General features: G+C 41.3%; 1 protein-coding gene across 1 annotated transcript in view; it reads left to right on the forward strand.

Annotated features, from left to right (window-relative positions):
• Positions 1-27,893, forward strand: part of LOC149279408 (follistatin-related protein 5-like) — a 283,960-nt gene that overhangs the window by 226,216 nt on the left and 29,851 nt on the right. Inside the window, exon 11 of the mRNA XM_089501225.1 lies at positions 15,071-15,205. Within this exon, the coding sequence (XP_089357351.1) occupies positions 15,071-15,205 (135 nt within the window). The remainder of the gene's footprint in view (positions 1-15,070; positions 15,206-27,893) is intronic.

Raw genomic sequence — 27,893 nt, forward strand, 5'->3', positions numbered from 1 at the left:
TCATGATAACACACATGCTTATACCCACATTCTCTTTCTAGCATACATTTATACATACTCCCTTCCTTACCCTCCCACTCACTAGCTCACTCCCTACTTCAAGTACCCCCTTCCTTCACATGCAACTTTCTCTCTGGCGCTCGCACACTGTGTCCTTTTAACCTTGAGATCACAGCTGTGAAAGTATTTATTTCATTTTGTGTTTTGTCATTTTCAGGTGAGGATATCTGAGTTCTAATTGACCTCACATGATCTTCTCTGAAACTTTAATTTAAATATTCATTCACCTTGCAAATAATTCGCACACAAATATGGAAGTTTATGCCAGTGTCATGTCTGGTCTATGGAGTTAACCTTTAACTTGACTGACCACTTAACTTATTAGTGACTAGCCCTTATTGTTATCTGGTGATAAATTAGATTGTGTAAGTTAATAATTTGCTGGGGTTCTGTCTATTTTGCTATTCATTGATCCAGAGACCTTTCTCCATCAAACTGTCCTACTATAGTTGTGACCTTTTAATATATACTCTCATAAATGTTCTAGAAAAAAACAATTAAACACATTTTTCTATAGGTTTCTGAAGTGAATGTTTTCATATATACAAGTGAATATTTTTGCATATAGCAAGGCTGTTGTTTTTCTTAAACTTTAAAGTTTGTTGTTAAGTAGTATAAATACTGCTTGTTTTATTTATACATTTTCCTATAATCATTTTAAGTTTTTCTCTGTAAAAAAAGTAATCAATATTAAAACATATTTTATTAAAAGAAATTTTAACTAAGAGCTTGCTTAAATGACAACCATTGATCTATAGATTGATATATAGATTTGATGCATATACTATAACACGTTCTCACATTCTCACATTCTTTTACTAAATATGTTTTACCTTCTCACTTCCGTATAAAAATCAACCCATTAGCTGAGCTTTTCCCCCTTTCATTATAATTCTTTAACACCGTATAGGCAGTATAGTCTCCTTCTGAATTGAATTTCAATGACTTGATAGGTCTCAGACATCACTTTTAATACAGCTGGAGATATGTATCTCCTGAAAAGCTTTAAATTAAGCCTTCTCTGTCAGCTCTAAGTATACTTTGTTACACTGTTGATAAGCGCACTATCCCTTCTATGCATTTGTGAGCCTTATTACCTTCATATTCTTGTGGGACTTTCAATTTCATTCTAATATTTTAAATTAGAGCACTGGATTTGTATCTGTATTAATGTTATTAATGTTTTTATAAGAGAACAAACTGCAATGTATGTGAGGGATGTGATAGGTCTTCAATATATTTACATTTAATATAAAACTAGAGGCAGGCAAAAAAAATCCACCTCTATAAAAAGAAAAAAGAAAAAAAACAGGGCAAAGAAGTATAAGTATACATCCATGCTCACACACACACACAAGTACACATCCATGCACACACAGATGTACACATTCATGCTCAAGCATACACAAGTACACATTCATGCTCACACACACACAATAACACAAGCATACTCACACACACACAAGAACACAAACATGCTCACACACAACATTTTGCAGCTGGAATCGAGACTCATCAGACCAGCCAACATTCTTCCCGTCTTGCACTGTACAATTTTGGTGAGCCTGTGCGAATTGTAGCCTCAGTTTCCTGTTCTTAGGTGACAGGAGTGGCACCCAGTGTGGTCTTCTGCTGCTGTAGCCCATCTGCTTCAAGGTTCGACGTGTTGTGCGTTCAGAGGTAGTTTTCTGCATACCTTGGTTGTAACGAATGGTTATTTGAGTTACTGTTGCCTTTCTGTTACCTCGATCCAGTCTGCCCATTATCCTCTGACCTCTGACATCAACAAGGCATTTTCGTCCACACAACTGTCGTTCACTGGATTTTTTCTTTTTTCCGGATCATTCTCTGTAAACCCTAGAGATGGTTGTGCGCGAAAATTCCAGTAGATCAGCTTGTCTGGCACCAACAACCAGGCCATGTTCAAAGTCACTTAAATCCCCTTTCTTCTTTATTCTCATGGTCAGTTTGAACTTCAGCAAGTTGTCTTGCCCACATCTACATGCCTAAATGCATTGAGTTTCTCCCATATGATTGGCTGATTAGCGATTTGTGTTAACAAGCAGTTGAACAGGTGTACTTAATGAAGTGACCAGTGTGTGTATATATATATATATATATATATATATATATATATATATATACACAAATACATATATCCCACCTTCCTCCCCCGCTTACCTGTCACCGCTCCTGCAGCTTTCTGCCCGGAGCAGCATTGGTTTCACCGCAGGGTCATGTGACGTCATGTGACCACGATGCTTTCTTGTCTCCCCGCACCAGTGGGCTCTTGTAGTTATGCCAGTGGATTATAGATATCATTGTAATCTTTTGTCATCTGTTTGGATACTAAAGTGAGTATTTTATTAGTAGGACAGTTATCCCATGATTGCATAATCATGTAGTTGATATAACAAGCAAACAGTTGCAGAAATAACTTGATTTAACTACTGATATGTGGACAAGTGGCCATTGTTCAATCTGTATGACTGACAGTCCTAGTGGCTATATTTTGTACAGCTGCCATGTGGGCAGATCTCCACTGGTAGTGGTGGCCCAGGGTATTGGTCCAGGGCTTTGGGTCAACAATCTTTGTGACTGGCACTAGTACAACTAAAATGCCCACAAGCAAGAAATGTTTTCTTTATTTTCTACTTTTCTAATAGTGTTTTATTTTACATAAAAGCGATGGGTAGTAGAAATAGGCTCAGATTTTCAGAGTGATGTCATAAATATTCTCCAATTGTTTCTTACTCCAGTACTCCAGTATCTAACTTTTCATCTTTAATCTTTTTTCTAAGTCTGAGAGTTTGTCCAATGTGCACAAACTACACAGTATATGTTATACAGATATTTAATATATTGTAACAAGAGTGTGAATGACTAAAGTCTTGTCTAAGAGCTATATTCTGTCAAGTCTATCAAATGAATCACTGTTTTTTTCTCTCAAAATGTTTTATGGGTAACCTGGAGATGAAAGTAATGTGGTACATATATTTCAGGCAATAGAATCCAGCCTGTTAGTTGTTAAATTTATAATGTAGAGTCTTTCCTATTATGTGATATGTATAGTTCTATCTTCCTTTGCCTCAACCTTAAGGGACCTTTTAAACTTGCAAGTGATTTAACGGTGACTGGCAGGTAATTACAATGCTGTAAAAGCAGAGTGCTAATTGTATCCAGTTCATTTCTTGTTCAGCTGCTAGAGTCTCCCATATTAATGCCCCTAAAATTATTAATGAGTATAAGAAATGAAACTCAGCTTTTAGTAAAATGTACATTTTTGCAGTTCCAAATTGGTAAAAATCTAGCCACAATCATACACACACATTATATGAATACATGTAAACACATACATACTGTAAATACAGTATACAGTAACATGAGCAAATGAGTCAAAAATGATTCAGGCACATTTTTCAGTTTTCAGAGGAAATTCATCCCTATTGTAATTTCAGGAACCAAATTTGGTGTCCAACACCTGCATTTACTTTCGCTAACTCTCGCACACTCTATCAGTCTTTCACACTCTTATTTTTGTTCACTCTCTCTCATGCTCTCTGAATGTCCCCCTACCTTCAATGCTGACCACTTCCACTTCCATGTTTCACAGCTTTGCTTGTGTGTCTCGCATATTCTTGCTCTGTATCATCTTGATCTTTTCTCCTCTCTTCTCCATGGACATATGCTCCTGGCGAAGTTCTGCCAAAATGATAGAGCTTCCGTTGACATCCTCTCCTCTAATTGGGGGATTGGGAGAGGAGAAGATGTCACCAGAAGCTCTGCCATTTTTTACAGAAGTTCACATGAGATGATCGTAGAGCAAAATGGCAGACTTTCTGGTGATGTTCTCTCCCAGATTCTCCAATCAGCAGAGAGAATGTCACCAGAAGCGCTGCCATTTGGGTGGAAGTTTACACAGGGCAAAATGGCGAGATTCTGGTGACGTCCTCTACCCTGACCATCCAATCTGGGGAGAGGACATCAATGGATGCTCTGCCATGTTGGAAGAAGTTTGCCAGAAGGAAGAAATAAGAGAGAAAAGAGAGAAGAACATGAATATGAAGAACAAGAAGAGGCATGAAAGCAGAGCTGCGAGATGGAGAAGCGGTAGGCAGAGAAGGTGGTCTGGCTTCGTTTTCGGGGATTCATACGAATGGATGAAATATGCTAATTTAGTGAAAGTTACAATTCATACAAAGCCGAATGCATAGTATCTAATATATATAATAAGTACATTCATATAAATTAGAAAAATAATCAGAATTTAAATTCTTACTGCTTATCAATAGGTCTAGATCTCTCCACCAAATGTATCGGTTTGTCGTGTGTCAATTCACGTGTTGTCATTCCCCGTGAATTTATGTATTGTATTAAGCGCTGCGTAAACTGTTGGCGCTATATAAATAAAAGATAATAATAATAATAATAATAATTGACCATTTACAATGGATTTTCAGTTATTTACACTAAATAAACCAATTTAGTTGTATATGCATATCAAACAATACATATATTAAACATACATTGTGTATTTCTCTCTTATCTTTTTGGATCTGCTGGATTATTCCTCTTCCTTTCCAGTCTGTTAAATTGTTACTGCTTATCAATAGGTCTAGGTAGCCATAGTAAGTGTGCGGTTAGGAGATAGGTGATAACATGGGGTCATGAAATTGATTAGAGCCACTGTTTCGGGTAACAGCATGACGTAATCTAAAAAACAAGCCAGAGTCAGGAACCAAATTGGGTTATCAGAAGAGCCGGAGTCAGGAGTACAGATGCCAGGTAAAGAGCCAGGACATACACAGGACATACAGGATACTCAGGAACACGCTTGGTAGCTGGAACAAAACAAGGAGGGAATGAGCCTTTAAATGAGCTGTTAAATAGCCTGGTTCAGAATTCAATGGCAGGGGGCGTGGCCGGACTCCAACCAGCATGGATGTGTGAGCATTGAGCTCCTGAGCACCCTGCCCGAAAACAAGCTTCAGTACTGCTGCAAGTTGCCAAAATGGGCAAACACAACAAGATTCCTGCAACCCCTAAACCTGCGGGTTCGAAAGAAAAGACTCTCACCTCAGTCTGCGCGTTCTTCCAGACATCTTCGGACCAGGACTCCCGCGAATCCTTTCCTAGACCCACCTGCGCTCCGGCTAGCCCTGGTAGTGATGCAACGGGAGACATCCCACCGGTCTCGGCTGATCCTGATCCGGGTCCATCGGGACATGCATGGCGGAAGAAACTGGACTCCTTGCCTACGAGAGAGGACATATCTGCTATTATTGAGCGCGCCATGCACAGTATTCGCTCGAGTCTCTCTGCTATTCAGGCGGATATCCGCCGTATTGGTGACCGCGTGGCTGTCCTGGAGGACGAGCAACCGAAAATCTGCCAATCTGTGGAAGCTCTCTCCATTCAGCTAAGGGAGCAATCGTCCACTATAAATCACCTATCCAGAAAACTTGAAGATCTCGACAATAGGGGCAGACGAAACAATCTAAGGATTCTGGGCCTCCCGGAATCCATACCTCATGCGGATCTTATACCGACTCTGCAGGAGATCTTTAACAAACTACTACAGCGGCTGATGGACACCGCTATAGACTTCGATAGAGCCCACAGAGCCCTGCGTCAGAAACTGGTGAGAACAGCTCCGCCGAGGGATGTAGTTTGCTGTCTACGGAACTACCCCTTGAAGGAAGAGATTATCCGACACGCCAGGGGTGCCACAACGCTCAGGTGGGACACCTACGATCTCACTATATTCCAGGATCTCTCCCCTGCGACGCTGCGGGCTCTGCACTTTTGTCACGTTCTGCCCAGGCTGCGGAGCTGCATATCTGTCTTGTTTCAGTTTCCCTGTTTTGCTTGAATCCATTCCTGGATTTCCTTTTGCTCTGTTCTGATCTCCCATTCCTTGCTTCTGCTTCAGCTCTTTGCTTTTGCTTTGTATCCTTTATAAGGTGTGTCCCTCCCGTGTGTTCTGTTTGTCTCAGTCTGCAGTCTAAAGGTATGTCTCAGTGCTATGTGTTTGGTTTACATGTTTAGTTTGTTTCGTACCTCTGTCAGCAGGGATTAGCGTTAGGACCCACCGTCATTGGAGTACTTTGGCGTAGTGGTGGGCTAAGCATACTATGGCCATATGATGTGACGGAATCTCCAATTGTTATCAAACAGTCTTAGGCTAGTTTCTGTATTCATGTTTGTTTGTCTCTTATGTACCTTTGCCCTTCTTCCTTGTATCATCTGAGGATTCTGGTTCCTCTCTCCTCTCCCTTTGTCCTAGTTAATATGGCCTATCCTTGCTTAAAGGAGAAGCGTCCTAGGATTCCGGCTCCTCACTCCTTCCCCTGTGTTCCTTGCCTAGTTCCCTGTCCTTTGTTGTGCCCTGTATCATGTATATCTTGTCTAGTAATGTTTATTCCTTGTCTGGTTCACTGTCGTGCCCTGTAACATGTATGTCTTATCTGGTTATGTTTCGTGCCTGGTCTCCCTGTCCTTTGCTTATGTGTCTGCTATATTTCTCTGCTTAGCTTCCATACTCCCAGCCTGCAGCATCCTGCATATGAGTCTTGTGTGATGTCTCATGCCTGTTCCAGGGTACCTGCAGGATTTGACTTTGTTCTGGACTGCTATATCAGGGCACTGGTGTTTGGCTGCACATCCCTAGATACTCAACACCTGGGTGAGTGTGGTCGCCCTGCAACCAGGCCCTGTTCAACTCCACTACTGCACCGTAACTCCTGCACACAATCTTTGGGCGTGCTGGGTCTTTTAGTCATCTGTTTGGACCCAGTCCGTGACAGCTTTCTACGACCAGTTACCCAGGCCCTCCATGAAGCCAATATCCCATACCAGTGGGGCTTTCCGTTTGCGCTTATTGTGCGGCGTGGCTCAGATTCTTATGTGATCCGACACCCGGGAGATGTGCAGTACTTCGTTGAGGCTTTGGGCCTTCCTAATTGCAGGGTAGATGATTGGGAAGCCACCTTTCTGGCGCCGTCTCACATAGCCGACTCCTCTGGTGATTGGTCCCCGAGGCCGCAACGACGAAAGAGGCATCGCCAGGTTGACGACATGCGCACTTGAACTTGCCCAGTGTTCTGGAGTAGACCGACAACCTTCTGATTTCGAAGCACAAGCTTAAGTTGGCCTCCATGCATATCCTTACATGTGAAGTTTCGATTTGTTTTAGTTCGGTATTCGTTTTTAGATTTCCTTCTGATTCTATTGTTGTGCATGGCCGGACACATCATAGTTCTTACATCAGCGGTTTATCACGGCGGGACATACGTGCCATTTCACCCCTTTCAACACCCTTTCATCTGGGTCGCCGCTCCTTGGGGTCTACGCCCCCGGATAAGACGAGAACGTCGATGGGCTCACCCTCCCCTGATGTAGGACTGCCGACCTCTCCATTGCCGACCTGTGGCGTACAACCGCCTTCTACCTTGATGGCTTGGCGGGTTCCTTCGTGCGAACCGTTCTGAACCCACTTACTTGTTTTTTCTTTCCTGCCGGATGCTGGGGGATGTATATGCGGCGTTAGGGCATTATCCCTGCTTTATTGTGCATGGGTGGGGTGCAAGGGCCTTCCTTACTCATTCTTAGCTCCACATTTCATCTCCACGTTGTTTGTCAATCCTGTAAACATTTCCGAATAGGTTGTTTGGATTGTTTATCCTCCCCCAGAGCCTTCCTGCTCCACTCCTGCAGAGGAGTGAAGCAGCAGTTTCTGGCCTCTCCTGAGGTCAATGGCTCATTATTTGATGCCTTGGCATCCAGAGTCTTTAATTGTGTTTGGTTTATGTGTACAAGACTCTACTCATGGTTTTTCTTTTTTTGTTAATTTGTACTGTTCTCAGATACTCTGGGATTGTCTTGCCTGTTATGAGTTCATCCAGATGTCCTCTCAATGACGCCTGATCTGATTTGCGTCACCTCTCTGAACGTCAGAGGGCTGAACAAGCCTCAACAAAGGTCCAAATTACTACACATTTTGAAGTCTCATAAAACACACATAGCATTCTTGCAAGAAACACATTTTAAATTGTCCAAAGAATTTAAACTCACGGACAAACACTACACGCATGCCTATCTTTCCAGCTCTTCTGTTTCTAAAACCAAAGGAGTTGCCGTTCTCCTACACAAATCATTACCCTTTTGCCTTCTGGAGATCTGGAGGGACTCTGAGGGTAGGGCTATCTTTCTGAAAGGCTACATAGGCAATCAGAAAGTCACACTTGGCAATGTCTAAGTGCCTAATAGTAACCAGCCTTCTTTCCTTAGTTCTATGTTATCCAAGTTGAGTGATTTCCGAGACGGCGTCACTATCTTTGGGGGGGACCTCAACATGATGCTTGATCCAGTTAGGGACTCCTCAGCGCGATATTCTCACATACCCTTTTCTAAAATCAGGATAGTTAAAAAAGTGGCTACATTTAAACCAGCTAATAGACGTCTGGAGAGCACAACACCCCACAACGCGAGACTACACTTTCTATTCTCACCTTCATGATAGGTACACTAGAATTGACGCTCTATTCCTCTTGCATCAACATCTGCTGCAACTCCACACCTCCACGATAGGTATCCAATCGCTCAGTGACCACGCCCTGGTACATTTTGCATTAAAACTTACCTGTTCTCCTCCGCGGCCATGGTCCTGGAGACTTAATGAGAATATTCTGAATAACACCTACCTTTTTGTCAGACTTATCATTGCATATCCGTAATTACTTTGTAGACAATACCTCGGACTCAATGCCATTTCCTGTGGTCTGGGAAGCCCATAAGGCGGTCATCAGAGGGCACTTGACGACTCAGATTCACCGTTTGGAACAATCCCACAAGACCACGTTAGATCCAGGTACACTTCAGCAATTGCAAGCCCTTCGGGAACAGCTTGCCTCCCTCTTAGATGCCACGACAAAGCGCAATTTTTTGTTGACCAGGACACTTTTTTATGAACTGGGTGACAAACCCGGAAAACTACTGGCGAGGGCACTTAGAGCTAAAAGGGCTTCCACTTTTATTTCTAAAATCAAGGACCATAAAGGGTCCACTCATTATGAATCCAACAAGATTGCTGAGTGCTTCCTTTCTTACTATAAGTCCCTATACAGTTTACCCTCCTTGGCGCGCACTAACCCTTCATATCTTGCTTCCATAGATTCGTACCTAGCTAAACATTTGCCATAACGCCTTCCTGCTGGGGCCAGGGAATCCCTAAATGCGCCAGTTTCAGAGGAGGAAGTGGCGGCAGCTTTAAAGATGACTCCTAATGGTAAATCCCCGGGCCCTGATGGCTTCACCGTATGCTATTACAAATGCTTTGCTTCTTTATTAGGCCCCCAACTGGTGAACCTGTTTAATTCCCTGGAATCCAATGCCCCATTAGCCCCACAATCTAATCTGGTTTACATCTTAGTCATCCCCAAACCAGGCAAAGACCCGGAACAATGCCCGAGCTACCGCCTGATCTCCCTGATCAACACGGACATCAAGTTGTTAGCAAAGGTCATGGCCATGCGCCTTCAGGCATACATCCCCTCATTGATACACAAAGATCAGGTTGGCTTCATCCCTGGGAGAGAGGCCAGGGACAACACAATTAGGATCCTCAATCTATTAGTGTATGCTCAGGACCATAAGCTTCCTATGGCTCTATGGATGCCGAAAAAAGGCGTTCGACAGGGTGGCCTGGCCTTTTCTGTTTAGAGTCCTGGAGACTATTGGGATTACAGGCAATTTCCTGAATCAAGTGAAAGCCCAGTATTCTACCCTTTCTGCCCAGATCAGGGTTAATGGGGTCCTATCGCAACAATTCCCGCTTGTAAATGGCACGAGACAGGGATGCCCGTTGTCCCCACTCTTATTTATCCTGGCGATGGAGCCCCTTGCACATGCGATTCGGTGTAATAAGGACATAATTGGGTGTGAGGTCTCCAACATTACACATAAATTGGCTATCTATGCAGATGATTTATTATGCATAACCAGGAACCATCTCCACTCCTTAAATACATCGCCAAGGAATTGTCTGCCTTTGGTGAATTATCCAATTTTAAAATAAACATGCAAAAGTTGGAGATTCTGGGGGTTAATATCACGGACACTATGCGGGCCACGATAACTAGAGTCTTCCCATTTTGATGGCAAGAGACAGCGATCAAATATTTAGGTCTGTGGATTCCTGCAGACCTCTCCCAAATTGCTTCCCTTAACTATGACACTATGTTGCAATCCGTGGCAGGCGATTTGCGCTGCTGGACGGTCCCCCATATCTCATAGTTTGGCCGTATAGGGGTCCTGAAGATGAATATCCTCCCTATATTCCTGTACCTTTTCCAATCGCTGCCGATCTTTTTGCCTCGGTCTTACTTCAACTCCTGTCGTAGAATTTTCATGAAATACATTTGGGGTGATCGAGCTCCGAGACTCTCCTATAAGCATCTTATCAGACACAAAACCAAGGGCGGACTGGGCCTACCCAGTCTTGAGAGCTACTGGGTGGCTTCTCACCTGCGTAGGGTGGTCGAGTGGTCAATAGGGGCACCTAAGCAGTGGATTTCTCTAGAGGGCTCATTCCTCGGGTGTCATGTTTCGGCAGCCCCTTGGTTACCAACCCGCTACGATAAACCCCTTTCACTTGTCCACCCCACCATATCTCCGACACTCAAAGTTCTTCGTCGTTTAGCCACCAAACAGACTTTGACCTCGATCCCGGGCCTGTTGTTTCCCCTTACACACAATCCTAAATTAACTTTACATATCAATACTGATCTCTTAAAATCACTAGTGCCCAAGCACTCGAAAAGCCTCAGGATTTGCCAGGTTCTACAGGGTGACACCTTTAGACCCCTGGGGGATCTCGTTCCCCAAGACTCCCAATCTTTTCGACTGACTTTTCTGTATCACCAACTAAAACACTATCTGAATACATTGTTGCCGAATCCACACCTAAGCCAGGCCCTGGCTAACTTTGAACAATTGTGTATAGTGAAATCTGAGCCTGCTCACCTCCTCTCTAGGCTGTACGCTCTCCTGCTGGATGCCCAAGGGACTACAAAACCGTTCTTTCTTAGTTTATGGGAGAGTGATCTACAATCTTCCTTCACAGAGTCCGACTAGGACAAGATTATTGGCCTCGTTCACAAAGGTTCGGTTTCCACTAGAGTACAGGAGTGCTCCTATAAACTGCTCTCTCGTTGGTACAATGTACCCGCTGAACTGCACAATTTCATCCCAATGTGTTGAGGTGTGGGTTAGTGGAGGGCTCTTATCTTCATTTATGGTGGGACTGCACAGATATCCACTCTTTCTGGCAAACAGTGGTCAGAGTGATTAGAGAGATCGCGGAGCCTAGTTTCTTAGCGTCCCCGGATGCATTACTATTACACCATGTTCAGTCTCCACTCGGTACTTACAGGAAGTCGTTAACGATTCATCTCATTCAGGCGGCAAAAGCAATTATCCCTAGGTTTTGGAAAACAGCGGGCCCCCCCCTATCAGTGCTTGGGTGTCTAGAGTAAATTGCATTGCGCAATTGGAAGACATAGTGGCCTCCTCCAAAGGTCAGGAATATAAAAACACTCTCAAGTGGCTCCCCTGGAACATGCTGGTAGCTTCTCCTCACTTTCTAGGCATGTGTTCCCCGGGTGGCGGGGTGGGGTTGGGCCAGACGTAAGGTCCCTCTGCGCCCTGCTTGACGCTCCATGAGTTGACTTACTTACATGCTTTTACTGACAATCGGTCAGTTACTTTTTCACACTACACTAACACAGACATCCTGGAGTATCTCTTATTTATGTTATTAGTTTGTTATTTTTGTGTGACGCCTGCCTCGATGTGCTCTTTGCTCGATGGCAATGTAATGGCATACTCTCCGTCTCAGATACTGAGATTTCTTATTTCTTTTGGAGTCTTTCAGACTCTGGTATGCTTACAGAATAAGGCTTTGTCTGATGAACCAATGTCTTACTGTATTGTCAGGAGAGACACTGCTCATTTCTATGCATGTATGATCTGTGATGTTTTTTATATGCATACCATGAATAAACGGAGATTTGAAACACAGAATTCAATGGCATAGTCATAGACAGATCCCCTACCCTGCCAGATTGACATGAGCTACTTGGCAGCAGAGGTGGAGTGAGCAGGGACATCAAATAACCTTTTAAAGGAGGCAACAAATTAAAGGTAATCTTCTTTCTGTGTTTCCCAAAGTGAATTAGGCCATGCCAAGGTCTGACAATAAGGATAATATGAAGCCCGCTTTGCTTCTGTCAGTTGGAAAACGGCTTGGGGTATTATTTGCATGTAAATCCCAACCTTGTTGAGAAACCCTGGGTCACCCCCAAAAGAGGTGGGGAAGCGGGGCAGACCCAGTCATACTTCTGGTAGTAGGAGGCTCAGATGCAACAACCAGAGCAGGAGCAGCAACAGTAGCAGCCTGAACCACAGGCTGTTGAAGTGGTGGAGCCAGATGCACAGTGCAAATAAGGAGTGTCTCGAGATCTGGAACACAAACTGGCCCATATGCTGGTCGGCCTGGTCCAATCTAGAAATTTTTGGAATCCGGGGAGCTGCCTGTACCCTCTGGATTCATGGCCCTTCTGTAATGTAAAGGACCAGGAACCGGACAGACAGAAAATGTAAAATATAAAGACTCTTTATTAAGGCAAAAGCAAGGTACTCTTGATCCAAAATATGTAAGTCAGGAGTACAGAGATCAATAAAGTCAGGGTACAGATACAAGGTAACAGGAGCTAGGAGGGAAGTCAGACGAAGCTAGGTCAAGTACGTCTGGAACGTACTTGGCAGCTGGAACAAAACTCAAGGGCAAGTAGGAAATGAATATCCTGAAATGTGCTGGCTGGTGGGTAACTGTGGTAACAGAGATGGGAAGGGCAGATGGTCTCTCATCCAACTAGGCCAAACCCTGCTTAGCTTCCAAGAACAGACAAGATCAGGCATATTCAAGATGGTATGGCTGTAGGCCAAGTAACCCTGATCTTTCAGTGGCGTCTCCAGCTTTCATATTTAGGGGGTACATGGGGGACAGGAACCAAAGTAGGGGGGCAATTATAAGATGCTACATATACACTATATATATCTGCGTTAGATATGCATTTTTAATTGCATAATATGTACTTCATGTTAGACCCTGCTACCAGACTATTTATTAATATTAGACCCTGCCGACACTATATATATATATATATATATATATATATATATATATATATATATATATATATATATATATATTAGACCCTGCTGACAATAATTGGACCTTAGGCAAGCATTTCCTTGGGCCACCCTCCATGCTCCCTAGCATGCAATCACTCCCTCCGCTCCCACACCAAAAAAAAAATGCCACACTGACGCAGATCAGGGGAAGGTTCCTTCGTCACTGTAGTTCAGGTATAGATCAAATAAACAACACATTGAAAGAGCACTGCATGTATTGAGCAACTGAATAACACATACAAACCCAGTATTTGCAGGTATACATAAATAATGTACGGAAATATAGCATAGCAGACACCCAGCTTTATAGATCAAGTGGAATTCACATAAAAACTAAGCATTAAAAGGTATAGACAAAAAACCCTAAATAGATCACAGGTTGCACATCCCAAAGGCCAGCCCTGGCATCCACATTGCCCACATAGAACCTGACCAGCACCCAAATTACACACATAGGACTTGCCATCTTTATCCCAAAACAGCCCAGCCTGAGTCAACTATGTCCCCAAACAGCCAAGTGTGAGCCACCTTTGTCCCCAAACAGCCCAGCGTAAGACATCTTTGTCCCCAAACAGTCCACCCTGTGCCATCTTTGTCCAATAAACACCCTGCCTGTGCCATCTTGGTCCCCAAGGCTCAAACACCCTGCTTGCGCCATCTTTGCTGTCAGGATCAGGGACTTCCACCTACCGCACCGAGTGGGTCTTCATCTCGGGGGGCAGATTTCCCATTCCGCATCCCCGGCCTCGATTTAGAAATGCGCCACATTTGCCAAGAGCGCATGCATTCCTGGTGATGAGGGGGCGTGGCTACTCTGGGGGAGGGTGGAAGCAGGAAGGAGTGGCTAATCAGAGGGAGAAGGGGTAAAGTCATCACGCCTATCCTTGCCATACGGAGGGGAGGAGTCCAGGTGTGCAGGGGAGGAGTCTCTGATTAAAGATAGTATAAACCGTGCAACCCCTTCACACAATGCTTGCTAGTTAAGATGTGTTCCCTGTTTGTTCCCTACTCCCTTATACAGTTGAATTACAGCTCTATTTGGATTACTGGTTTTGACCCTTGGCTACCCTTTGGATTACTCTTTTTGCCTGTGCCCCTGATTTTGGACTGTGACCACGTTACTGAACTTTTGCTGCCAGCCTTGATCCTTCAACTGTTTTTTTGACTACTCTATGGATTACCCTATTGCTTTTTTTTTGCGTATAAATGTCTTGATCACAACCCTGCGATAGTATAAATGTCTAGTTCTGACATTTGCCTTTCCACAAATCAAATATACATCTATGATACACACAAACACTTATACAGTCACTCACTAATTCACACTTTCATTCACACAATCATTTATTCTTTCACTCATTCATTATACATATATTCATAAATGCATTCTCACAAATCATTGAAGCAAATCATCCACACTAAATCATCCATTCTCACTCATTCTCACTATTTATTTCAATAATTACTATCCCCCGCTTCTAACTAGCTATCTCTCCCCCTTTTCTTGCTATCTATCCCCCCTTTTCTCACTAGTTTTTCAATTCCAGATTTTATTGCCACTCTGATTTTGGCTGTGAATACATTTATTTATATTTTTAAACTCCCACGAGTGCTTGTCTTTGCTTTCGCAAATTAACGGGTTGTGCAATCAGTACATTTTATTTGCGTTATTGCAATGTGTTAGGCAAATAAAACACATGAGCATCCAAGGAGTCGATACATTTATTTAAGCCTTACATTTTTGTTTTCTTTCCAGCCAATGGGAGTGAAGTTCATATTAGCAATGTACGCTATGAAGACACTGGAGCTTACACATGCATTGCAAGGAATGAAGCTGGAGTTGATGAAGACATCTCTTCACTTTTCGTGGAAGACTCTGCTAGAAGAACACGTATGTACTACATAAGTCATACACATAATGGAGAGTAAAAATATGAGTTCTCTCATATATAAACATATAAGCATTGGTGAATATTGATGCCATGGCTACACTCATTGAAGTTCCTGATTTTTGCATTTAAAATTGTTTCTCAAAATGAAGCAGGCTAGAGGTTAATATCAACCCAAGTAACTCCAAAATAATTCTATTGGGGACCTAAGAATGTTGTAACACCTCCCTCCTTGCATCAATCCCCTCTCTGTGGTCTATGATAGAAATTAGGTAAAGGCAATAATTGTGACAATTTATGTAGTAGATCCAGACATGTTGGCAAACTACAGTAAGGACTGGATCTTTAAAATAATAGTCTAGTCATTTGGCTATTGGTTCTATAAGACTGCCCCTAGCTGCCACAATGGGAAAACCCTGTGGGCTCACTTCATCTTTGTCCAATATCAGTATAGTGTAAGATGAAGACATTTGTGGTGTAATTCCAGAAGATAATTATAAGTCAATATAATGGGACTTAACTGCCCTTATGAGTGTTGCTTCTATCTGATTAATATCCTCATACTGTATTACTAATTAGAAGGGGCAATGCTGTATGGAGGATTTCCTTATTAGAGCCACTGCTTATATGGACTGTGTAAAAAGCACATACGTTTATGTGGCCATTAACACAGGCCTTCAACAGTACAATTGCAGATAGTTATTTGGAGATACTAAGGTCGAAAAATAAGGAAACTGACATAGATTTACATGGACTATTTTCGGATGGGTTTTGTATAAAAAAGTGCCAGCTATTGGGCATAATAATTGAGTATTTTGTCGTAAATGGATTGCCATGTTAAACAAATGTTTGCGGGACCTAATGGATTTAGTAGTGGAGAAAGTGAGTCAACAGCTGACAGTGATTAAGAAACAGATTGTAGATTGTGAAACTACCCACTCAGTCATGCTTACTGTACAGATGGCCAAAGACACTATTCAGAAAGAGGTGCTGAAGTATAAAAATTTACTGCGATTCAAGCAAGAAAAGTTAGTTAAGGTTAATATTCATAAATATCATACAGTATACAGGCACAAACTAAACAACGTATTTGTAAACTGACAGTATCTATCATTGATGCATCTTTAACCCCTTAATGACAATTGCCGGTTCTGGCACGGCACGGAAAAACAAGTCGATTATGACAAATGAGGTGCCAGAACCGGCACGTCTTTAAACGGGTGCAGAAAGCGATCTACGTTCGCTTTCTGCACCCAAACGGCGTTGCTATAATGCCTCGACCTCGAGGCATTCAGCAACACCACGATCGGCACCAGGGGCCATGTCTGGCCCCTCCCCGGGGCGTCAACAACCGATCACCTCCTAAACTTAAATGGTGTCGCTGGAATGCCTCGATCAGGAGGCATCCAGCCACACCAAACACTAACCTTTGGATGGACTGTGACTGCTCCGGAGAGCGGTCACAGCCGCAGCTGCCGGTGATCTTCGCCATCCGCAAGATGGCGGCGGCCCGGGAAAAAAAACAATAAAGGTGAAAAAGTTCGCTAGACGGTCTCCAGACCCTCTAGAGAACTCTGGCTCCACTTGCAGGTTGAATACAGGTACTGCATTCAACCATGCAAGTCAATGGAGCCCAGCTTTCTAATCACAGTGTGATTAGTAAAAATAAAATAAAATTAATAATAATTAGAAAAAAATAGTAAAAAAACCAGTAAAATGTAAAAATAATTTCCCACTGATGTCACTAAAATATATATATAAAAAATATATTTTTGTGAGCAAGTCCTAAAATTAGCACATTAGCTTAAAACAATTCTCGCATGGAAAGAGTTAAAATACTGGCATATTAAATGCCCATGGGGTGTCTACTTTTAAAAAATGTATGATTTGATGGGGTAAATTGAATTGGCCGGATTCAACAAGGTCCCAATTAACACAGGTGGGAAGGATGGCCACACATCTAATTTCCAATTAGAAAAATGCACACGTACCAAATGTGGCCTTTTAGTTCTCCCCAAAAATGACAAACCCATGCATATGGTGTATCACTGTACTCAGGAGATGTTGCTGAACACATATTGGGGTGTTGTGTGAGAGCGGCATATACCAGGAGCTGTAAATTCATACATAACATAGGTGTGTGGGGGAAAAATACACACAAAAGAATACTACTGCAAACTTTGAAAAAATTCTGGTGGTAAAATGTGTGCATGCAAAGAGTTAAAATACCAGCATTTAAAATACCCTGGTGTGTCTAGTTTTCAAAAATATATGGTTTTGTTGGGCACACTGAAATGGCCCGGCTTAAAGATGTACCAAATAGGTCATGGGCAGTGGATCCCCAAATGCCAAAGTTCAACACTGAAAAATGCGCATGTCCCAAATGTGGCACTTTTGCCCCCAAACAGCCATGCAAAATCATTCATGTGAGGTATCGCTGTACTCAGGAGATGTTGCCGAACACATATTGGGGTGTTTTGTGATAGTGACATATACGAGAACCTTTTAATTCATACCTGAAGTAAAATGTGTGTGACAAAACAAATGCAAAAAAATGACTATCACAAAGTTTTGTGATAGTATCCTCCTGTCTCCCCCCCCCACTTACCAGTGCTTCCTGCTGTATTGCCGGGGCAGCGGGTTGACGTCTACGCCATGCGCGTAGACAACGTCCGCTGCAGCCGGAAGGAGGTGTGGCTAGCAGCGGGGGTTGTCTGCGTCCGTCGCGGATACCTTCCCCGACTGTCAGAGATCAGAGTTCCCCGCACCGGTGCGGGGAACTCTGATCTCTGACAGCCGGGGAAGGTATCCGCGACGGACGCAGACAAACCCCAGCTGCCAACTCCACCTCCTTCCGGCTGCAGTGGAAGGAGACGTAAACCCGCTGCCCCGGCAATAGAGCTGGAAATTGGAAGCACCGGTAAGTGTGTGTGTGTGTTAAATGGGGGCATAGGGCATTTCTGGAATGCCTTATACCCCTATATGCCACTCTGGCACTTAGGGGGTTAAAAGGCATATTATGGGGCAGAGTGGCATATAGGGAGGTATAAGGAATTTCAGGAGGCAGAGTGGCGTTAAAGGGGCATTTAATAGAGCACTCTGCCTCCTGAAATGCCTTATACCTCCCTATATGCCACTCTGCCCCATAATATGCATTTTAACCCCCTAAATGCCAGAATGGGATATAGGGGTATAAGGCATTTCTGGAGGCAGAGTGGCACATAGGGGGTCAAAAGGCATACCATGGGGCACAGTGGCATATAGAGGGTTAAAAGGCATATCTTGGGCCACAGTGCCATATTGGTGTGGCAAGCCTGGGGGCAGATGTGCATAACTGGGGGACAGGTTGGAAAATACAAGGAAATAAAAACAAAAAAAATATTTTTCTCAATCATAGCTTTTATTTAAAAAAAATAGTTTACATGAATTAACATTTACTGGTAAAACTTTTTTCCTTTAGGGTCGTCTTATATTCAGGCTTTTTCTTTTTCAGCAAATACGGTATTTGATTTCAGGAATTGTATTATTGAGGATAATGTAATCAGTCTATTGGAGCAGTTGTTGAAACGCCAGGACACATAGATGGGTTAAGTATTGCCAAGGGAAAAGATTAGCAGGCTGCATCCGAGTAAGGTTTCTATTAATCCCAGGGAATTTTATAAGAATACTTCCTATGGGACCTGCATAAAAAGCCAAGGATCTTGCTGTCTTGTGCTCTTTCCTATGTTGTCTGTGATAAATTCATGTTGTCCCGCTACCTGCTGGAGTAAGAATGGGCAAAGACCCAGATTTACACTTCATTAAGCCCCAGGCTTAATTCCATTTTGGTTAGTTTCCAAATTAGAGTCACTTTGTTTAAATGCTTATACTTTGGCTCATTTACAGTTGATTGTGATCATAGTAAGGGTGGACATCTCTGTTCTTACTGTGGCCCAAAGCAAGGTCCTGAACATCACAACCAGCCCTAAGCCACCTAAGGAGCTATGCATGTACACAAGCTATGTAGAACCCTCACATAAACATGTTGCATAGCTAAGTATTCATTTACATTCAAACATAGATGTGTTTAAAAAAGGTAACTTTCACAACAAAAACCATAATCGAATCCATCGCTAAAAACTATTGCTTGTGTTATTTATTGTATTCTTATAATTATTAGCTTATGAGGCAGTGTAATTTTCCTTTTTTCCTATGACCTAACAATGAAGAGAACAATGAAAACAAATCTATTGTCAGCCATATTAGGAAGTTGTACCCAAGTCTAGGATCTTCCTGGGGTTGGCCGCCATCATTTCCTCTCTCCTGTGTTGTGACTGTTATCGGGGGCAATGCTAAGTTGCATGGCTAGCCCCAGTTAGACTTTAAAGGGTTTTAAGTGATTAGAGTAGACTGGAGTGGGTAGAGGCAGGATGGAAGTGACCAAATGTCATCATCCTGTCCAGAGACTAAAAATACTAACCCAGCGTGTGGGGAATCAGTGCTTTATCCAAATACTCTGAGTGGAACCAAGCAATTTTCAATAATTTTATTTTACTGTACCTGTATTATTTTGGAATGTTGCACATGCACCTCTGACAATAAATATTGTTTAGAACTGTGTAGCTTCTTAGGGGCAAGGCATTAATTTAAAACATGCAGTAAAATGCCATATTGCACACATAGCTAAATATAAAGCTTTTGTGTTAATATTTAAGAGGTAGAAAAAAACATGCTTAAAATGCTGTGTACTGGTTTATAAATTAGGAGGGCTAATCTACATTCTGAAAGAAACCATCTGTTTACCCAACCTCTGAGGTCTACATGCCACTGAGGTCACCACTGTGGTGGAACCCTCCATCACTGGGGCCACTGGAGAGGCCTGAGAGCCAGCCTCCTCCCTACCAACTTGGGACACTGGCTTTGTAAAGACCAGGGAGAGACAGCCATTGTTTCAGACTCTTCTCCCCCGCCCCATTGTGTACTAATATGTTGTATAAGTCCCCCCCAGTTCCTCCACTACAGACATTTACCCCGGCCAAGCCATCCCTGGAACTGATTTCGGCCAGTAATAGGTAGTGGAGGTTGGGACCCTATTGTATTGTTAATCCCTTTACTGACCCTGTTGTCTCTGGGAGGCAGATAAAGGGGGCGGTTTTTATACCAATATCTTAATTTATGTTAATGTGTGCTTTGTTGGCTATATCAGCCATGTGTGAAAAATAAAGTAGTCTTTGTTATACCCTATACTGAGTCTCAGCTAGTGACTGTGTGTTGTCCCAGGCTAAGTCAGCGGAGGTAGTCAGTCAGACTATCCATCACCATTTTACAAAACCATTTTACAAACAAATCATCCTCACTCAGTATGCCTTAGTCGGCTTATAGTCAGATTGCGTATTGCCAATTTTAATGTTGTTGTTGTTAATATTCATAGTGCCATTATTGTGCATACGGCAAAAACTTGGGGTCCAGCACCACTATTTTTTGTTCAGAGTTACTAGTCGTAAATAAGATACATATGAAATTACATATCATTGTGGTCCATACCATCATGTAATGGGCTGGGACCAACTGGAAGGGAAACGGTGTAGTCCAAATATTGCAAAAAACCTGTATGAAACTAACTATTTTCAAGTTTCTTTAAATAAGTTACTGAAAAGAGTGGCTGTGTGTATGTATGTTTGTATGGGAAATATGTATCTATTTATGTATGTATGTGTATATATGTATTCTGATGACTATGATCATAATTCATTCTTATCCCCACCACAGCCATTATCTTCCAACTACCATATCCCCCGCCATCATCGTCATTGCTCCCATCATCGTTTCCATCCCTTACTATTACTATCGTGGGGCGTTAGACACTCATACTAACACACATATACTCCCTCTAACATACACACTTATGCTTACACAAATACATAAATACACATTCATGCTTCACTCTAACTTACATACATACATATATAGTCCTTCACCTCACTTCATTCCTTATATCTTACCTTCTGGGATCCTTCTTTTAGCTGCTTCTTTTAGCTGTAGCCACACTTTTACCTCTGGGTCACATGCTATCAACCCATACATTTCTGATTATGCAGTAGCCATCGCTCACACTTCCAATCGTTAGCCATTGATGACATAGATGTGTAAAAATGTAATGACTAATTTTAGTTAAAAAATATGGTGATGCAAATATTTAATTAAATTTATGGCACTATTATTATCTGCCTCTGTGAATTTACCACATTGTTAGAATAAATGTCAAAAACATATATTTTTTTAAATCAATCTGAGAGTATAACAAGTTCATTGGCCCAGTGGCCTTTTTGGTTGGAGCTTAGTTTTTAATTGTAGAGAGCAATTTATACGCAACCTGTGGGCTGCTGGGCTTAGATGTCTAGGCTAGTTTTGATAAACCCCAATAGTGCCTAACTCCAGTAGTATCCTCGTGTACTGTACATAACCTTGTCTACAGTATTAAAAATTATAACATCTAATCTAGTATTTTTAAATTAATTCATCCTTGATGAGTTATATCTCTTCCCTAGAAACTTGACAAAAAACTATAAATAGGTTTGTCTCATCTTGACCTAAAATGAGTGCCCAGAAATGCTTCAGCAATTAAACATTATTTACTTGTGAGATTAGGTTTCATATTAAAAAAAGAAAATCAAAATTTTTACTATATCTTGAAATAAAAGAAAACAATTTCCCCTAAAGAGCCGCTTCTCATATTTTACTTTACTTTATGCTAGTTTTAAAGAATAAACCTGTCATTTTAGCACTTAAGAATTCCATTTTGGTTAATTTCCAAACCTATAATAAATATAGATACTTAATTTTATGTCTTTGCTTTTACTTCGTATGTAACCAGAATTATATTCTCATTATTGCAGGTTGAGACACTAATGTATGCAAAGCAAAACTGAAATATACTACAGCTGTTTAAATTGCTTTTTCAAACTAACTGTGTGAAAATAGTAATACATTATATCATCCTTTTATGGAAACACATGTACATATTAAACGGTGTGCACTGCATGCTGTTTAGGTAGGATAGTGTGCAACATTTATTATATATATTAGTATTTTGGCATCCAACAAATTATGTGACACCAATAATATTCGCAGAAAGCCTTTTATGATTGCGTATGGTATATCAAAGTCCTTCTTTAGAAAGGACAGTTCATATTCTGGATTCAGATTCAGACAATCTTTTGTAAGGGGTTGGTGGGTATGCATACCGCCCAACATTTAAGGAATACAAATTGGGACGGATGTGTTGGTGGTTATGGCAAGAGACGAGCAGAGACAGAATTAGTCTCAGAAGTGGGAAATGCAGGAGGAACAGGCACAGCACAGATTTCCATTGATTTCTTTACCTACTGTTTCTGCTCAAGGGAGCTCAGAAGATATTCCCAACCAGCCCATGCTGCCCACAGGATAGTCAGGCACCTTCCCAGGATATACTTCAAAATAGAAACCTGAGACTGGTGGGAGGTATGGTGGACTGTATCACAGTGGTGGGAGGTATGGTGGACCGTATCACAGTGTTGTAGAGGCCTTATAAAATCTCAATAATGTATATAGAAACAATATAAATTTGGTTATAAATATAATTTTCATAATAAAGTACATTATTCAAAATGCATTCCTTACTAGAGTACATAAAAGCTATTATTGTTGGTAGATGACATTATAAAGTAGACAACTAACTCTGACAGCTAAAATACTGCTATCACACTCCCAATCAGGGTAAGTATACTTAAAGATAGGTTATGTAAGTATATACCCTCTACAGTTAAAACAGAAACTTGCCATTTGGTTTCTGTGCCCAAGGTATGATCAGTCTTACTCTTAATGGATGTAATCTCATCAAAAATTCAACTTGTATGAAAAATAAAAAAGTCCCACTCTTATTATAAAATAAACCCATGCTACCCTTTAAAAGTATCAAGGTACAGAGTCAACTTTTTTCATTCAAGTTAGCATTCTTCAATAATGAATTCTTCAGAACTGTACAATTTCTTTTTAAGAATCTTGAACCCTGGACTGAGTTTTAGAGACTGACCAGAACCAGAGACTGGCTGAGTGCTGAACAAGAGTTAATAATAATAAGGTTAAGCTGTGCAGAGTGTTAAATCTGAAGCACGGGCCTCTTCCTTTTAGAAATATTGTAATGGAGGCTTCACAAAAATCCTCCTTTTTAACACCTGGGAACAAAACTCAGATAGGATATAAATTGGTTTATACAGATCACAACACCCAAACTCCTACAGACTTAATTGCTCCTCATATGCATCCTTGTTATACCATGGCTCATTCAAATGTAATTAAAGCAGCTGATGTTTCTATTAACTTAGCTTAATTTAAGTTTAACAGGGCTATAAGTGAAACATTTTATTGCTCTTTGCATCCCTCCAGATCACAGACACCCTGACTGCTCTATGGCTACGCAGCCCCATATGTAGCCCTCATACATGTTCTGACACCTTTCTATCAGAACCAACATTAACTTTTGCAGTGATTTAATCTACAATAGCTCGTCTGTTGGATTTGACCACATGGGCCGGCCATTGCCCCTCACGTGCATCAACGAGCCTTGGCCGGCCAAAAACCCTGTCGCTGGTTCACTGCCTTTTCTTCCTTGAACCATTTTTGATAGGTACTGACCACTGCAGACTGGGAACATCCCATAAGAGCTGCAGTTTTGGAGATGCTCTGTCTCAGTCATCTAGCCTTCACAATTTGGCCCTTGCCACTCAGATCCCACCCACTGACAGGTGCCATGCTAAAAAGATTATCAGTGTTATTCAATTCACCTGTAAGTCATAATATTATGGCTGATCGATTAATGTATATATCCTTCTAAATCTAAAGTGATGCTGGTAATATTGCTAAATTGCTAACTGTGATATAATTATTTTTGGGCTGCTGACATCCTGTACAATTCACATAGGCAGTCATATACTTTCTGCATGCTACACTACATGTCGGTTTGTTGCAATATTGCGAACTCAAACTCCATAGCAGGCTGCATACTTGCATAGATGTTTCAGTCATAAAACGCTTCCGAAGGATATTGACATATTGGTGAGAGTTCAGAGGAGGGCTACCAAAATGTCTTACAGGAAAAAGTAATGAGGAAAGACTAAGGTGGCACAGTTTTGTGACATATAGGATCCCAGGAAGCAGAGCTCAGCAGATACAGGAACTAAGAGGAACTGGGTAGTAGTAGAGGCTGAAGCAGAGCCAGAAATGAGAACCCTGGTAGCCAAAGCCAATAACTGGAGCAAATTCACAGGGCAAGCCGGGTCAGTGCCGAGGAGCAGAAGTGTCAGAGCCGAATCAAGGTCACACAAAAAGCTGGATCAAAACACCAAAAGTAATATAACAAGGAGTAACACCAACCAAGGGCAATGCTAAAATGAACATCGCACAGTCACGTGAGCGCAAACCATGTGGTAATCGTGGAGCGTTGCAGGTCGTCGCAGGACTTCATGCGGGACTAAAGGTAAGTGCTGCATAAGGGAACTCGATATGTATAGCATAGAGGCATAGAGGAAAGAAGAACAAGAGGAGACATTATAGGAACATTAAAATAATTAAAGGGATTTAACAAAGTACAGGAGGCAAGCTTATTTCAGGAGGATACAAGAGGGTCTGATGTTTAGATGTAACCTAAGGAAGTTTTACTTTACTGAGAGTGCAGTCGATAAATGGAAAACCCTCCCATCAGAAGTTGAAGAGGCTAATACAGTAAACCAATTTAAGCATGCATGGGATAAACATAAAGCTATCCTAAACCTAAGACTAGATCAAGGACTGATTAAGATCTGAGTCGTGCATTAGGAAAAATTGGCAGACTAGAAGGTCTGAATGCCTTACATCTGCTTTCAAATTCTGCCTTATTGCTCATTCTAAAGCTTCTAGATCCAGATTCCACCAATATAAAGTATTAACAAGATGATCAATAATCATTCAAATACTTCAGTTGAAACAGCTGCTCCTGGCATAAAGTGAAGGTGGAAGTCAAATTGGCTTTGTTTGTTATTTGACATTCTTCATACATCTACATATAAAAAAGCTAAACAATAAAATTGATTATGGAAAATTATTTGCTTTTTATTTAAAAGGTTCTAAAATTAACGATTAACATCAATGTTTATATTTCCTCTCAGATTTTCAAGAGATATTAGTAATTCGGATTGTCCCAAATAAGAGTTTGGATGAATACACTAGTGCCAAGGATTTGAGGGTATTAAATGATAATGATAAAGTTTGGAAAAGAAACATTTTCAGCTTTTCCTATTTTACAGTTGAGTTGAGTTAATACAAAAAGAAAAAATGGCAATCTGAAGAAATTTTGAATGACAGAGGTGAAAGATTGAAAAATTAGCAGAGCTGAAATAATGTAATAGGAAAAATGGTGTTTCTCTAGAAAGCAGGATTGAACGTTCAGAGAGTCGATAAAGGGGAAAAAAGAAAATGAAGAGATATAGGTAAAACTATCTGGCACAAGAGTCATATACTATAAAGATAAAATATCTGAAGATTTTTTATTGCAGGATATGCAACTGAAAAGGAAATGGAATGATGAAAGTTGTTATGCCCTTGACATTAAACCACTGATTCCAATGGATGAATTATTGAATCACAAGTTGAATCTCAAGATTGAATTTTCACTGTTAAAGTCTAGATTATATCTAGACAAAGTAACCTCTCAATGACAGATTTTTTCATTTTTGTCTTTTCTTGTGTTTGTTTTGTACATAAGCTTTTTAGCCACTCACCAGTCTGGGAGGGTTTACAGGAGAGTTAAATGTTTCCTTTGGTGTCACTCTATACAGCAGCTTAGCAGTTTTTGCAGAAGACAATCACTGGAGCATGCTTTGTGTATTGTACAGTTACATAGTTGCATAGTTACATAGTTATATAGGCTGAAAAAAGACATGCGTCCATCAAGTTCAGCCTATCTGTTAATTTGTTGCTGTTGATCCAAAAGAAGGCAAAAAAACCCCCGGTTTCGCTCTTTCCAATTTTGCACTAACCAGGGAAAAAAATTCCCTCTTGACCCCAAAATGGCAGTCAGATTTCTCCTTGGATCAATAAGCTGTTTCCCCATAATTAAAGATTATATCTCTGAATATTATGTTTATCCAGGCATCCATCCAGTTGCAGTTTAAACGTCTGTACAGACTCTGATAAAACTACCTCTGCAGGCAGAGAATTCCACATCCTTATTGTCCTTACTGTAAAAGACCCTTTCTTCTGCTTTAGCCTAAATCTCCTTTCTTCCAGTCTGAACGCATGACCACGTGTCCTATGCATAGTCCTGTTTATGAACAGATTTCCACACAATGGTTTGTATTGTCCCCGAATATATTTATATAATGTTATCATATCCCCTCTGAGGCGACGTTTTTCTAAACTAAACAAATTTAAATTAGTTAACCTTTCTTCATAACTATAGTGCTCCATTCCTTTTATTAATTTTGTAGCCCGCCTCTGCACCCTTTCTAGTGCTATGATATCCTTCTTTAGAATAGGTGCCCAAAATTGCACAGCATATCCAAGGTGCGGCCTTACCATTGATTTATATAGAGGCAAAATTATATCTTTATCCCGCGACTTGATGCCCCTTTTTATACACGACAATACCTTACTGGCCTTAGCAACTGCTGACTGACATTGCACATTGTTGCCTAGTTTGTTGTCTATAACAATTCTCAAATCCTTCTCATCTGTCGTTTAGGGTGTAGGTTGCTTGTGCATTCGCTACCCCGAAGTGCATAACTTTACATTTATCTACATTGAATTTCATCTGCCATTTGTGTGCTCAGTCTATCTAGATCCCTCTACAGCACAGTAATATCCTGCTCGCCCTGTATAACTTTACCTAGTTTAGTGTCATCTGCAAACACAGAAACATGACTTTCAACACCTACTGCCAGGTCATTTATAAATATGTTGAATAACATTGGTCCCAGAACAGAACCCTGAGGGACACCACTTACCACTTTTGACCAGCTTGAAAATGTACCATTTATAACAACTCTCTGTTCTCTATCTCTAAGCCAATGTTCTACCCAAGAACAAGAATTTGCATCTAGACCAATTTCCTTCAGTTTGATTACTAGCCTATTGTGTGGAACTGTGTCAAACGCCTTGGAAAAATCCAAGTAGATTACATCCACTGCAACACCCTGATCAACACTTCTACTTAGTTCTTCATAGAATGCAATTAAATTAGTTTGACAGGACCTATGTTTCATAAAACCATGCTGATTTTTGCTAACACTGTTCTTCCCAAGGAATTCTTGAATATTATCCCTAAACAGCCCTTCAAATACTTTTCCAACCACAGAAGTTAAGCTCACAGGTCTATAATTTCCAGGTACAGAGTTTGAACCCTTTTTGAAAATAGGAACCACATCTGCCTTCCTCCAATCCTCTGGTACAATTCCTGAAAGAAAAGAATCCCGCAAGATTAGAAACAGAGGTTCACTTATTTCCTGACTCAGCTCCTTAAGTACTAGTGGGTGAATACCGTCAGGCCCCGGAGCTTTGTTGACATTAACTTTCTTTAGTTGCTGCAGCACCTTGTCCTGAGTCATCCACTCACAGTTTGACTGTCATCTTTTCGCATGCTTTATTGGCTTCCTTATATCTTATATAGGATGCCTCTGATTCGTATGATTTAAATGCTGT

This window comes from Sceloporus occidentalis, unplaced genomic scaffold (genome assembly GCF_023333645.1).
Source record: "Sceloporus occidentalis isolate IW3139 unplaced genomic scaffold, rSceOcc1.0.p SCAF_167, whole genome shotgun sequence".
Taxonomy (NCBI): domain Eukaryota; kingdom Metazoa; phylum Chordata; class Lepidosauria; order Squamata; family Phrynosomatidae; genus Sceloporus; species Sceloporus occidentalis.